General features: G+C 39.8%; 1 protein-coding gene across 2 annotated transcripts in view; it reads left to right on the top strand.

Moving 5' to 3' along the window:
- Positions 1–13,562, top strand: part of PHF21B (PHD finger protein 21B) — a 172,304-nt gene that overhangs the window by 136,942 nt on the left and 21,800 nt on the right. For both annotated transcript variants that reach the window (XM_075724422.1, XM_075724414.1), the window contains 2 exons: positions 6,298–6,648; positions 8,433–8,555. In XM_075724422.1, coding sequence (XP_075580537.1) covers positions 6,298–6,648; positions 8,433–8,555 — 474 coding nt within the window. The remainder of the gene's footprint in view (positions 1–6,297; positions 6,649–8,432; positions 8,556–13,562) is intronic.

Here is a 13,562-nt window from a genome sequence, read left to right as displayed (position 1 = left end):
TAATATTGATTTTAATTTGCTGGTTTAATGGTAGTTTTCCCCTTTGCAAATGGAAAAGAGCCACTTAATGAATCATCAACTCAATAGCAGCAATGCCAAACCAGAAAATACAGGCAGTGTAGCTGAGGAGAAAAAGTACATTTCATTAGCAAAAGTCAGTCAAGTTCCTGTGAAAATACAGTTTTGTGTTCAAAACGCTGATAACATTTTTAATAAAGAACTCCCACCTGACTGCCTTATGCCAACATCCACAAAAAGCAGAGCTGGCGGATTCCCACACAAACATTCCTCTCAGCAAAACTTCCATTTCTGTAGTATGAAGCAAAGCTAAAGGAGAAGAGAAACTAAATGAAATAGCTTTGTCTTCTTAAAAATCGCACAGGGATTATATTATCTGTGTGTCACCTTTACGCTAAAGTTGGCTATCCATGACTAACAAATTGAAATACCAAAGCACAGTAGGTATACAGTCCAGTGGAAAATGTCTGATACAGTGCACGTAATTGGAATATGAGTGAAAATACCACAGAGTGATTCTTGGGTTGCATGGCATGTGAAATGAGAGACTAGGGTTTGTTTTGAGGTGCTAGTTGCAGTTCTGGCCTTTCTGAAGTCTATTCAAGTTTGCTGTTGGTTTCAGTCAGATTAAGATTGCTTCCCTGGTCCTCACTGTCCAGAGCAGCAGCACTGGAAATGTGGGCTAGAGAAGTTGCTTGGGCTTTGCCCTGCATTTTGTATCATTCCTCTGTGGCTTCCCAGGCTAATATTCCAGGTGGATGCTAAGGAGAGGCTTATGTTGTATGTGAACACAGGATTCACTGAACTGGGTCATCTTCCTTGGGGTTTCCTCATGCTACACACTGAAGAGTAACTTCCTTTTCGTGTAGCCCATCAAGGGGAAGGAAGAAGAGTGAATGTGGATCCACAGTCACGTGTGGTTTTAAATCTTCCCCCTGTGGCAAGAAAATAAACTGCGTTTATTTTGACTGGTCTGAGACCGGGCTGAAGGTAATAGGAGCTTATCAGGAGAGGAACCAAAAATCAACCAAGCTGGAAACACTTGTATTCAGGTCAGTTGGGCAACCTGGATTTTAGGGTGTGTCATTGTTGTAAAGTTACGTGGAACCTTTTCTTTTGCATAATTTTTATTGATTAAAAAAAGAAAAGGGAGAGCCAGTCCTCAGCTGGCATAAACAGACACAGCTTTACTGAAGTCAGTGTGCATCTGTTCATTCTGGTGAAGGATATAATTACCCCATATTGCACTCATTTTATCAGCCATTGCTAATGTTTTCTGTGTGATCCTCTAAAGCTTTTCAAGAATGAAAGCTCTGTCTGCTGCTCCCAGCACTTTGCCTCTGTGACATATGAATTGTGCCAAATCCATTTTGAGTTTTTGTTTTTAAGCTCTGAGTACAAGGGTGAAGTGAAAATAAAGTGTGAATAATGGTCTTTCTCTCAAAGGCAATGTGATATTGTGTTGAGCTGAAAAATTTACTCTCATACAGATCGGCCCTGCCAGTATGAAGGGCTGATTGGTGCTGAGCACGATCCAGCTGATATCTGATATTGGGGAGGGGGAGGGCTCTTCAGGGTTGCTGACAAAGCTATAACAAGATCCAGGGACTGGAGGCTGAAGTTAGGCAAATTCAACCTCGCAATAAAATGCCAGTCATGAGCATAATAAAATATTATAACAGTTTATTGGGGCTCGTGATGAATTAATCGTTACGAAGTCTTTAGTATTTTCTTTTAAAATCAGTCTTCAGCTTCTGGCCAGTCTGTGAGCTGGAGGATCATGGTGATCCCTTTTGGTTTTGTAATTGAAGTGCACTTGCTAACTTCTTTTCTTTGCTAGGCCTTAAGGAGAACACGTTTACCAGAATTGCCCTTAACAATTCTCATAGCACCTGTAGATCTGCACAGAGATAACTGTTCTAATTAAATCCTGTCCTTTAGGACTACGTAGGCTTGCCCACAGAGATGGGAGGAATTGTATGCTTTCCTTCCCTTCTCCTCCTTTTCCCCCATACTTGTTTGGGTTGGATCTTGAGGGCTTGTTTTGTAAGAGTTTTTCTCTTTTACCTTCGTTTTCTTTACTGCATTGTGGAAACGGCTCACCTGATGGGATGTAGCTCAGGAAATAGATTGCCCATGATCACAGTTGCCTTTGTTTATGGTGACACACATCAGGCTCTCCCACCTCTGCCACTCAGCTGTTCATTCACCTCTGTGGTATTCAACAATTTGTGCTCTCGAGAGCGGGAATGATGTTTTCGTGTCATGGAAGCCTTTGGGCTTCATATAGGGACATCTGGATGGAGCTTAATGATATGGGATATACAAGAAGTCATATTAGTCACAGGAGCTGATTCCCTCCTCATCTGAAACTCTTTAAAACATATGAACTTAGAGGTTGCTGAACAAAAGAGCACCCTGCACATCTCACAGGATTGGGCTCCCTGTTATTTCGCTGTCTGAAAAGCAGACAGCCCCCACCTAGTGAATTCTCAGGCCTGGGAATATCTTCTTGAACAGTGTGCTCACCTGCAGGCTATTGGAGAAGTACCAGGGGTGTCTGAATATTGCCGCGTAGAATCAAATGTGTCTGTTATTGTGGGTATTGAGGAAACTCAAGAACAACACAGGTTTGTGAAATCATTATATTCAAGACGGAGCGCTCTCTTCCCCTGCATTTAGAGCCCTGGTAGTATCACATTCTGTTTTGACAGCTGTCAGAAGTTAAATGAAAGATACTTGGGGAGAGGAGGGTTGAGCTACAGAATTGTTATTTGCAGCACTCGCCAACAGTTGCAGTTTTCACTTGGTAACATACATGCTGTCTGTTATTCTTTCTCTTTTCTTCTCCTTCGCTAAACTTTTGCGCCTTTTATTTTGTGGCTCTTGTGATGGGGACCGGTGCCATCCAACCTGTGCTACTTGCAGTAGAAAACGTCTTTTTTCATACCTTGCATGTGAAAGGCAGATTGTGCCCTGCCCTGGTTTTTCTCCAGTTCTTTGGTGACTGTCAACTTCCAAACTTCTGCTAGTGCCACTGTCCTCCTTTCATCTCCGAAATTTAAGCTACGGTTTTGCTGTGAGGAAAAAGAATTTATGCTAGCTCTTCCCTTCATTTTTTTTTTTTTTTTCCCAGCTGACACCATTTAGTCTCACAGATTACTGTGGCAGCTTGGTTTTTAATGTGAAACTCTGCTAAAGGTCTTTCACTTAGCTGTTTATTAAGTGCTTGTGCTTAGTGTTTATATTCAAGGAGGGGAAGGTTCATAGGTGTTGGAGTGCAAGGGGCTTCTATGCTTGCTTTCTGTTTTGGATTCGTGCCTGCGGGCTGTAGAAACAAACATTATTTTAACTTTAACTTATTTTAGCTTTAACTCAGGAGCACCTGAAACTTCTCCTGTAGTCAACCTTTTTTATTATTCTATAATTGCAAATAAATAATCTCTCACTACGTTAGCTGAACTTGCCAGGGAATTTGCAGAAGCTTAGGCTATGAAGACCGCTATACCTCCTTTGTATCACACGGTGGCAGAAAATGCCCGGCATATGTTCTTGTGCTGTACCAGTTTGGTAAATCATATCAGCTATTTCAGTATCCAGTGCTTTTTAGAGAATATCTTACTTTGGAAAATTAAGTCTGTTTAATTGTCTGTGCAGGAAGAGCTTATTTTATAGCAAAGTAATATGCATTCATCCACAACTTGCAGAATGTGTATTAAGGGTGTGTATAGGATTCATTGAGGTATTACATCTGACAGTCAATATATATAAGTAACAGTGTAGAAAAGATAATTATATAGCTGGAATATATATAGGCATTTAGTTTTAATTAGGCTTTTGATTAAATATAAAAGTGCAATTAAGAGTGACAGATACAGTAGATCCTGGTAGACTACATGACAGTTTTTGGCTAGAAAAACTCCTGAGCTGATTTTTTTTGTCAGACTTGATTTTTTCTAAAGATCTCAGTGACTGTTCTATTAATCTTTGATCTGAACTACCCCTTATTTTCTCTCTCTCTCTCTTTCTCTCTCTTTCTCTGTAGATATGTGCTTATCTGTGTGTTTACAGTATTTCTGTTGGTAACAGATGTTATATACATTTACAAGAAAATTATTTTGTTTTAAGGAGAGATGGTAAAATTTAGATGTTAGCAAAACAGATAAGAATTAAATTTGGGTTTTTTAGCCATGGTAATACATTTTAACTGTATTTTGCCAAGCTTTCTTTTCTGAATAATGATACTATTTCTGTGAACGTGTCTCTGAGCACATGAGTATGAGCAATTTGTTAAAGGCTTACCTATAAGAGACTTATATAAGATACAACATAGGAGGGAAAGGATATTATTATGAAGATATAAAAGTAGATATTACCAGATCTGCTTTTATAACTGACTCTGATACAGACATGAACAAGTTGCTTTAAGTATCATGTCTCCTATTGCACTGAGCTGTTGTTTACGTTAGAAGCCTTAGTTTTGCAGAATGCCTGGGCAAGATGGGTTTAAACCAATCCTCTGTGCACTACTTTTGAAAATAAGACCATTAACTAATTATGGATATGAAGCTAATTATAGACTCCTTTCTTAAACAACTTGGCTAGGGTACTTGTCTGGTATCTTAACTAAATAAATCAAATAATCATTACATAAAGTGATTGGACAGAGGAAAAAGAGCAAAAAACCCTTCAGCTACTGTCGGTGTATCTTGAATAGGGTTAGTCATAGTTTAGCACAGTTTTGCATCATTTCACAGTGGGTCTATGAGGCCTTCCAGTGTTACCTCAAAGTTGTGAGCCGAACACAATGGCTTCCTGGCTTTGTCATGAGTCTGCTGCAGGACCTCAGGCAAACCCTCCTCTTTGCTCATCTTCGGCTCTGTTTCCTCTTTCACTTTCCATCCACCTTGGTTACTGACAATTTAGACGCTCCTGAGCAGGACTGGGCCTCTATACGTGTTTGCACTGCTCAGAGGTGTTAGGGTACTATTGGCAATTGAGGGCCGAGTTATCAAAACACAAAGAGCTTGCAATACGCGCGTTGCTGCGCTTAGTATTTGCTGTGGGGACAAACGGGTACGGCTCCTCCTTGATGCGATAGAGGATGATGGCCAGCCTCCAGAGGTGATTTTCTGCACCTCAGTAAATCCCCACGTTTTCATTAAATTAGGCTCGAGATTGAAGTCGGCATCATTGGAAGGCCTCCTGTAGGCTACAGTGCAGTGACACAGGCAGCTGTTTCCCATGTCTGTCTGTTACAACTTGTCATTTTGTTTCACAGTATGGAAGGTGCGAGAAGTGACAGGACTAAATAAGCACAGAGGGAACTGACTGTTTTATCTGGCCGTGTTAACGAATAAGCTGGGAGTGAACTTAACTTCATGTGAAGCAGTTTAAATTATTTATTTTCAATCCTGGAACTGTACTTAACATGTGTTAAGGCAGAGCCATGTTGACAGGGTGACGTTAATTACCCCACTGGAAACACATCACATTAGCTGAAAACAATTGTTCGCAGCTATCATTCATGGCTCTGGGTAAAGCCGCAGCCTTCACAAATCTTGGCAGACAGCTTCCCCCTCCATCCGTGGAAGTTCCTTCTGCATCCACCCGCAGCTGCAAACTGGCTCTTTACTTACAGCAATAAAATATGAAGTTTGATGGTTGTGGGTTTCTTTTCTTCCCCTCTCTTTTTTTTTTTTCTCTGGTGAGCTGAGTGATTGTGTGATTGATCTCCTCTCCATTAGACATGGCACATCTTAAAAATGTGAGGATCTTCATTCACTGATCCACCACTATAAATGCATATGCTTACTGTTCCTGTAAATGCTTCCCCACAACTCCCTTAATGATTCTGTTCCCACTCCTTAATTCATAGCAAGAGTGTTGTGTCCTTCAGAACAGGAAATTATTGCATCTGGGGTTTCCATTCTTTGCAAAGGCTTTGGCTTAGACATCCCTACTGAGAACTGGATGTGACTTGAGTAACATTTGTATAGATGCGTGCTAATAAAAGTGAGGAACTGACTCTTTCCTCCCTTCTTGTTCAGCATTGCAATGAGTTAAGGACTCCAAAATGACCCAACTGAGGAGTGCTAGGAATATATCTACAAGTAGATGAATGGCTGGCTACTTCGAGTTGCTACATTATGTTTTTCTGGATGCTCGTGTTCCATGGCTAATGCAATTAAAGATTCTACTGGGAGAGTGTGTGCATGCAGTGTTTGTTCATTACGGTGCGAGGCTGTGCCTAATAACGTCTTAACTCTCTGTTTGTAGGTTAGGCCAAAGACCCTGATTCCAGACAGCCTCCCTATCTCCCCGTGCAGAGACCAACCTTCCAAGCAGCCTCCTACCTTCCAGAAGGCAACCGTAGTCAGCATCAAAAACCCCAGCCCTGCCCTCCCGACTGCCAATAACACCGTCAGCCATGTACAGACGCCTAACAGCCAGTCACAAAGTGTCACCGAGTCTACAGCTATTTCATCACCTCTGAGCAGTGCAGGTGTGGCGTACGCCATCATTTCCACCTCCCCCAACAATGCAACTCCTATCAGCACCAGCGCGACTGTCTCTGTGGTCAACGACAGCATTAAAGTGCAACCACTCCTCATTAGTGCCGACAGCAAGGTAGGTTCTGCTTTTCACGGTATTTCTTTTTGGTTATCAAACACAGGAATTACATTGCAGATGTAAGCAGAATATTCCCCTGGGAGTGCACAGCCCTGTGCAGAGTGGTGTCAGTGGTTCCTTTTGAAGAAAATAATCAGAAAGCAATGGAAAAATTCTTAAGGGGACAGATGGATGCTAGTAGACATTTATCTGTGTACAAGCATATTTTTTACTGGGAACAAAATGCATCATTATGTAGCCTGACATTAATGGGACCATATGATCTTCCGTTTCCTTAAACCAGTCCTCACTAATAGTATCCCTGAATTCTGTGCGGGCTCAAATTTCCTATGGACTCCCTCTTCAATTATACAGTGATACTAGTTATATCGACTGACCCCGAGGGACTATATAGAATAATCAGGCATTCCCTTCTGCACTTTCAGGGGAAGACCAAGTGAAATGAGAGCTCAGGGTTTCAAAACTGATCAGCACATGAATCAGTAGGAAAAAATCAAGTTAGGAATTACTTGTTTCCTCTTTGTACTGCTTTTCAGCTTTGAAATGCAAGAACTTCACCGCTCCTATACCAGAAACAGATTCAATAAAGGCTGCCAATGTACCCAGCAGACACTCGCTGTAATTTGCTACTGGGATCCTGCTACTTTGGGTCTTGTTGGCAGCACAGGTTCTCATACAGTGCTAAAAAAGAAAACAGGATGTAGGATGGCTTTTGAGGTAAATAAAAGCAGGCATCTCTTCCCCACTTCTCTAACATAATTTATTTTTCTCTTACTTAAACTGGCTGCTGGTTAAGAAAACCATCCCTTTTTATGCTCTTGAATCTTCTAGAGTGACTGAGTTGAGATAAAGTATCTAACAATTAAATAACATTGATTGAACGTTAGCAATGAAATAGATGGAAAAGGCCCAACATTCTAATCCAATAACCTTCTTCACGAAGGTGAGCTTGGGAAGGTCTTCCATAGTCCTTCATGAAGCTTTGATTATGGGTATAAAGTCACATGTGTAGTTCTGTGGTCAGAAATTATCCTTCATTCCTTTAATTTAATAGCTTTTGAGATAATGTTATCTGCATCGTGTGAATCTTCATGTGGTAATTCAAATATGAGGAGCTGGATATACTAACATACATGCATGTGTAAGAGATCTGTGTAGTAATTCCCATGAGTTCCAAACCAGAATTAATTCTGATTTAAAACACATATAGTTTATTTTGTTTATGCAAAACTGGACATCCACTGCTCATAACACATAAATGCTGAGGACTGAACTCTGATCTCAGTTACATGAGTAGTACCGAGGAGTATCTTCCTTCCCATCCACGCGTACTTACTCTGAAGTAACACTGGTATGACTGAGATCAGACTGTGGTTTTGAACATGTAGTAATCCTACCTCTTCTACCTGTATGCAAAATAAAATCAAAGGAAAGACCTTAAAATAACTGACAACACGAGTGCTAAATCTAGGCTGCTGAGTCAGCTTCAGAAGTCCTCTAAATAGAAAGTGTCCTAATTTTCAGAGGCACTGATCAAGTGGCTCCCTTAGGCTGCAGTAGGTTTATAATGCACCAGTAAAAAGTAATTTTTAGAAACTTCAGTATGGATTTAGAAGCGTAACCTAGGTATCCATTTTTTTATATTTTTGGCTTGTGACTTGCATTTGTTGTCTGTGGGGATGTCAAGTAATAACCCCTCAAAGAAGAATGAGAGGTTTCAGGAAGAAAAATCCAGTTTCATACAGTGAATTCTCTTCTTTCATTTGTACATTGTCTTTTAGGTTATCATTATTCAGCCTCAAGTCCAAACCCAGACAGAAAGTAAAGTGGAGACAAAGAAACCTCCTGAAGAGTCAGCTCAGGGACCCCCTGCTACCAAAAAGAAAAAGGAGGAAAATCCAGAGGTGATCTTTTTTTCTTTTTTTTTTTTTTTTAAGTGAGCAGCAGTATGGTTAAGTTATGGGGACCAATTCTAAACATTTTTCAGTGTGCATGCCTAATTACTGCATTTGTGCTCATGGTTCTGCCAGCTGTTCATCTCTCTACCCAACCACTGCAATTGGGGTGATTTCCCCACCAGTGAGGTGCTCTGACAAATTTGGTTTGCATCATCCAAACCTTCCAGTGTCACAAAATGTAAGAATTGTAGGTCTCACAATAATCTAGGCACTTTGCCTGGGTATAGCTGTATTTCTTGTGAAAGGTGTATACAAGCTTAAGATATTTTCTTTTATGTCATCAAATATGTAACATCGGGTTTACAGACTGCGTATGAGGCTGAATTAACATTTCTTTTGTAAGCTGAGCTTTTACATCTTCTTTGTAATGAATCTTGCAATATTTAGATTGTATTTAACAATAGTTACTTGTATTTGCTGTGTACGTGTCTTCCACATGTAGACAGATTCTTTCTAGTCTGAAATACATTAAAATCCTTCAAATTGAGTAAGAGAGTAGAAAGCAGGTTATAAGATTAAATCTCTTTCATGAACTATATTTGCACTGTAAACTAAAAATACAAATCAGAAGTCCTTGTAGAAATGGGGTCTCTCTTTAACAGGCATTTTGGGTTTTGACTAGATGTATTCACATTAGATTGTGTGTACTTTTGAGGCAATTTGAGAAGTTATACAAACTGCATCTACTTCTATTGTGGAAATGCTCAACTCGTGTAATCTTAGCCTTACTAGTCTAATAAATGTGTAGCACAAAAGCATCCTTGGAGCTGTAGGTTTAAGAGGATTATTACAGTATGAATTTATAATATTACTTCAGGCATGTGGGTGGTCATTTGTTTTACCATTTTAAGTGGTTCGTATAGTTAAAATGGTGTTAAGGATAAATAGTGGCTTTTAGCCTAGAATATCACAGCTTTATGCAGAAGCTCTGCAGGACTACACTTAGGAAACCTCCCAAGTTTAAAACCTGACCCTCATATGAATCTTCATTGTCACTGAATGATGGGACTGTAGGGTCCTGTTTTGTTTAGGGAGGTATTTCCAAAAGATTATTTATTGAGTAGCACCTTATGGGCAGAAAGGCTAGTAGATCCTGCTTAAAAACAGAATGCTAGAAAAAATAGCCATTTTTCTTTGCCTGTAACTTATCCCCACAGAAAGAATATTGAGTAAAAATCTTCCAGAGAGATACAGGAAGAGACCATGGAACTGGGCACACTTTTTGGTATAGCATTCATAAATTTAATGGGCCTTTCATTAAATTGCTAACTAGAATATCCTGACTACCTTTTTTTGTAACCAAGAACATTGTTCCTGCTGTGTATACTGGAGGTCTCGGCAAGCACAATTTTCCGGGTAGGATGCTGAAGCTATGCCCTTAAGTATGATGGTTCTTTTCTCTTCGTAGATTTGTTTCACGGCTGTAAATATGTAGGTCTAGAGTTAATTTCTTTTGTTCTTTGAAAGTAAACTTTAGTTGATTATCATGTATTTATGCAATTAGTGTAATTAGAACTAACAGCATAATTAGTGTAAATACATGTAATGACATAAATAGAACATGTAATTACAAAATGAAATGGTTTTGTAAAAATCTTTGTTTTGCTTCATGAAAAGACATACTGCGCATTTCTAAAAGCACTCATGGCTTTTAAACAGATGATTAAATTTAAGGCAAAGAGCAACAAAGATACTATGATATTTTTAAAAAGAAAATAGGCGCTCTAGGCACTTCTGTCCACACCTTTATTTATCTTCAAAACATGAAACTGAGGCAGGAACTCCAGTATGGCTCTACATAAGCGTTAGTCATGACAGACTGGGATTTAACAAATTAAAATGAAAATTTAAAACAAATAAACCAGAAATCACCAGACTTACCAGTAGCCAGGAATCCCATATGCAGTCATTGAGCACACCTGAACGAACAGAAAAGACTGAGGATAATTACTGTCTTTTGTTCCTGGCTCGGTCATTCTGCTGGGAAGCCGTGAAGCCGATCCCGGACACAGCCCCCTGCAATACGTATGCCTTTTGCGTAAGCCGAAGATTTCTCCTTTCCCAAGCACGTCATCATTAGACTAAAGCAAACCTCCTTGCATCCGCTGTCTTGCAGCCGGGATGCCTGGACGCCTGGCTGTGGAGTGGCTTTCCCAGAAGCAGGATGGAGGGCCTCGGCCAGCCAGGGTGTCCCAGCTCCAGTGGTCAGAGCCCTCTCCTGGGATATGAGCTGTGAGGGTTCAGCCCCCCCGGGGCTGAGGAGGGTCTGGAGGAGTGGGCCACCAGCTCCCTGCCGTCAGCGGGGCTCTGCGGGGAATGGAGGCCAATAACTGCCCGGGTAGCAATGGGCCTTCTCCCACCAGAATGACTTCTGCAAAGAAATGAAGGAATTACGCACAGAAGCTGCTCTTCTGGGGAGCAGGTGCCTGGGGCTTTGGGTTTTTTTTGTTTGGTTTTGTTTTTTTCTTAAAAGGAGTTAAGTTCGGCACAGAAAGAAACAGAATTCCGCCCAAAACTTTTTGCTTTTTTAAAATTTTGTATTAGTAGAATTTTATATTTCTGGCAACATTTTCCAGGACATTCTAGCAGTTTTTTTTATTTAAAAGAAAAATTACTGCCATAAATGCTGGTTATTTAGCTAACAGTGTTTTTAATCGCACCTAAGAAGGACAAGAGAGACACGCTGCAATTGTGAACCAAATGCTAGTGTTAGGCCTGGACTGAAAATCTGGAGAAACTGAAGCCTCAGTTTTGTGGATTCCTGCACAGAGGAGAAACAATATACTCTGTGGTATTTGAAAGAAAAGCATTGCGGTGAAAGTAGTATTTTGAGTTGAATCTAACGAGCTACATGAGTATGAAATAGCAAAACCCATAAAACCAAATATGCTGTTAATAGAATACGCTTGTTAAAAAGCATACAGCTTCTACTGGGATTTTTTAAAAAGAAACCATCTTTCAAATATCTATAAAAGCTAACCCTTCCTGTGTTTAATAGTGAGATAATTATCAAGTCCGTTTATGAAGGCTCTTCATAGGTTAAGCAACTATGCTGTCATTACATTTAAGTAGATATATATTCAAATAATTTTAGTATGAAGAGAGGAAATTGTTTAGCAAGCATTCCCGTACTCAAATAATTTTAGCTTAGATGTCAGAAAATGTATGCTCCTCCTACAGTTTAATCTTTGGGTAATATAGGCATTCTGCACTCCATTGGGAAAATATAATCGCACGTTAACCGTTCCAGCTTTCTGATTCTGTACCTAAATGTTGGGTGTACTTCTGCTCAGAGTGCTGAGATGTATCCTGCCACAAAGTCACTTTTTGGTGTGGGTGAGGTGAAGCTTGTAATTCTACTCAATTGACTAATTCTCTTCTCAGATCTGCACAGTGGATCTCGGATCAAATATTCATCTTTCCTTTCAGGTGTGGGGTCCCCACTGCGTCTAGCTGGTGTTTTAGATGTGTAAGGAGTGAATGTTATTGAAATCAAGGTCTGACATGCAAAGGAACACATGTGCTTGTCATTACCACAGTTATGGAAGGCAGAAATACAGCATGAATATATCTAAATTGCCAGTGATGAGATTCGACATCACCATTTTTCAATGTACAGGGAGAATTACATACTAGGAGATTGTGGAAAGAAAATATTCCTGTCTTACGATGTTATTAGTTCACCTGTTTGACAGAGATATTTTCACATATGTAAGAGGGATATAGGTGTCCAATCTTGACCCTCAGGTTTTGAAGAACCGACTCCATACTCTTTTCATCTACAAAATGAGGATGTGCTTGTTTTCACAATTTCACTGTGTGGAAGTCAGAATTGCAAAGGAAATGGTAGTTCTGGGACTTACTAGTTGATTTTATCCTGAATTGAAATGAAAAGTTTTTTCACAAAACTTCACAACGAAAAGGCTTTTCACAAAACAAGAAGGTCAAACTAATTTTGACTTGGAAGTGTTGAAACGTGTTCTCCTGACACTTCTTTGATTGAAACAGAATGTTTTGACCTTCTACTGCTGTAACACTGTATTTTAGTTTGACCTAAATCTACACATTTTATTTTGGGTATGATAATTGCATCTTCCTATGGTCTTTGGATGCTTTATCAGAGTTGGACTGTGGGCTTTGCTTGCTTAGATTCCTAATAGCTTGGGTTTTGTGGTCAGATTGTCTCTCTTGTGGAATTGCACCTCGTGAAAATGCCACTTGGGTGACATGATCCAACAAGATTGTTCAGCACAGCAGAAAGAGGAAGAGATCCCTGAGGTCCCACAGTTGTGACTCAGAAGCAAGGAGTTCAGTTCAGTTCGGGCTTGGAACAACACAGCAGAATTTCAGTTTTCCATCAAAAAGATGGAATAAAAGCTTCAGCAAAACTTATTCCGCAAGGAAAAAATTCCCAATGAAAAATCACTGACAGAAAATTTAGAACCTGCTGTAGTACTCACCCTATTACTGCATTGGCATGTTTTGAAGAATTGTTAGTATGAAGATGTGTTTTGTGCATATGTAGTGTACAGGAGTTCTGAGTAATATTTAGATCAGATTCCTCACTGCAAAATGAATTTGCCAGTGTCAGTGGGAGTTGTTTATTCACTCCCCATTGAGGGAAAATATTGGTTCAGTGTACCTCTTCATAATTCATGCACATGATATTCTTTCTGTAACTTGGGAAGAGAAATTTCTGAAAGTTTTTTTGGGAGGAGGCGACTTTCAATATGCTTCAGATGTCTTGTTTAGTGTTGTAAAGTTCAGTGGAAATGTATCATACCTTATTTTACTTCATACAGTTTGCTCACATCCATTAAAAGCAGTGCCATGTCCAGATCGTAATAATAACACACAATTACTTTTCTAAAGAGTGGAGTAACAAAGCAGCTAGCAATATGAAATTTAATTGATTGAATTGACTGAATTTTGATCGTGCGCTGTATAAAATTG

This window comes from Pelecanus crispus, chromosome 1 (genome assembly GCF_030463565.1).
Source record: "Pelecanus crispus isolate bPelCri1 chromosome 1, bPelCri1.pri, whole genome shotgun sequence".
In the NCBI taxonomy this organism is placed as follows: domain Eukaryota; kingdom Metazoa; phylum Chordata; class Aves; order Pelecaniformes; family Pelecanidae; genus Pelecanus; species Pelecanus crispus.
The sequence above is the reverse complement of the archived record's forward strand: the minus strand, read 5'-3'. Positions and strand labels throughout refer to the sequence as shown.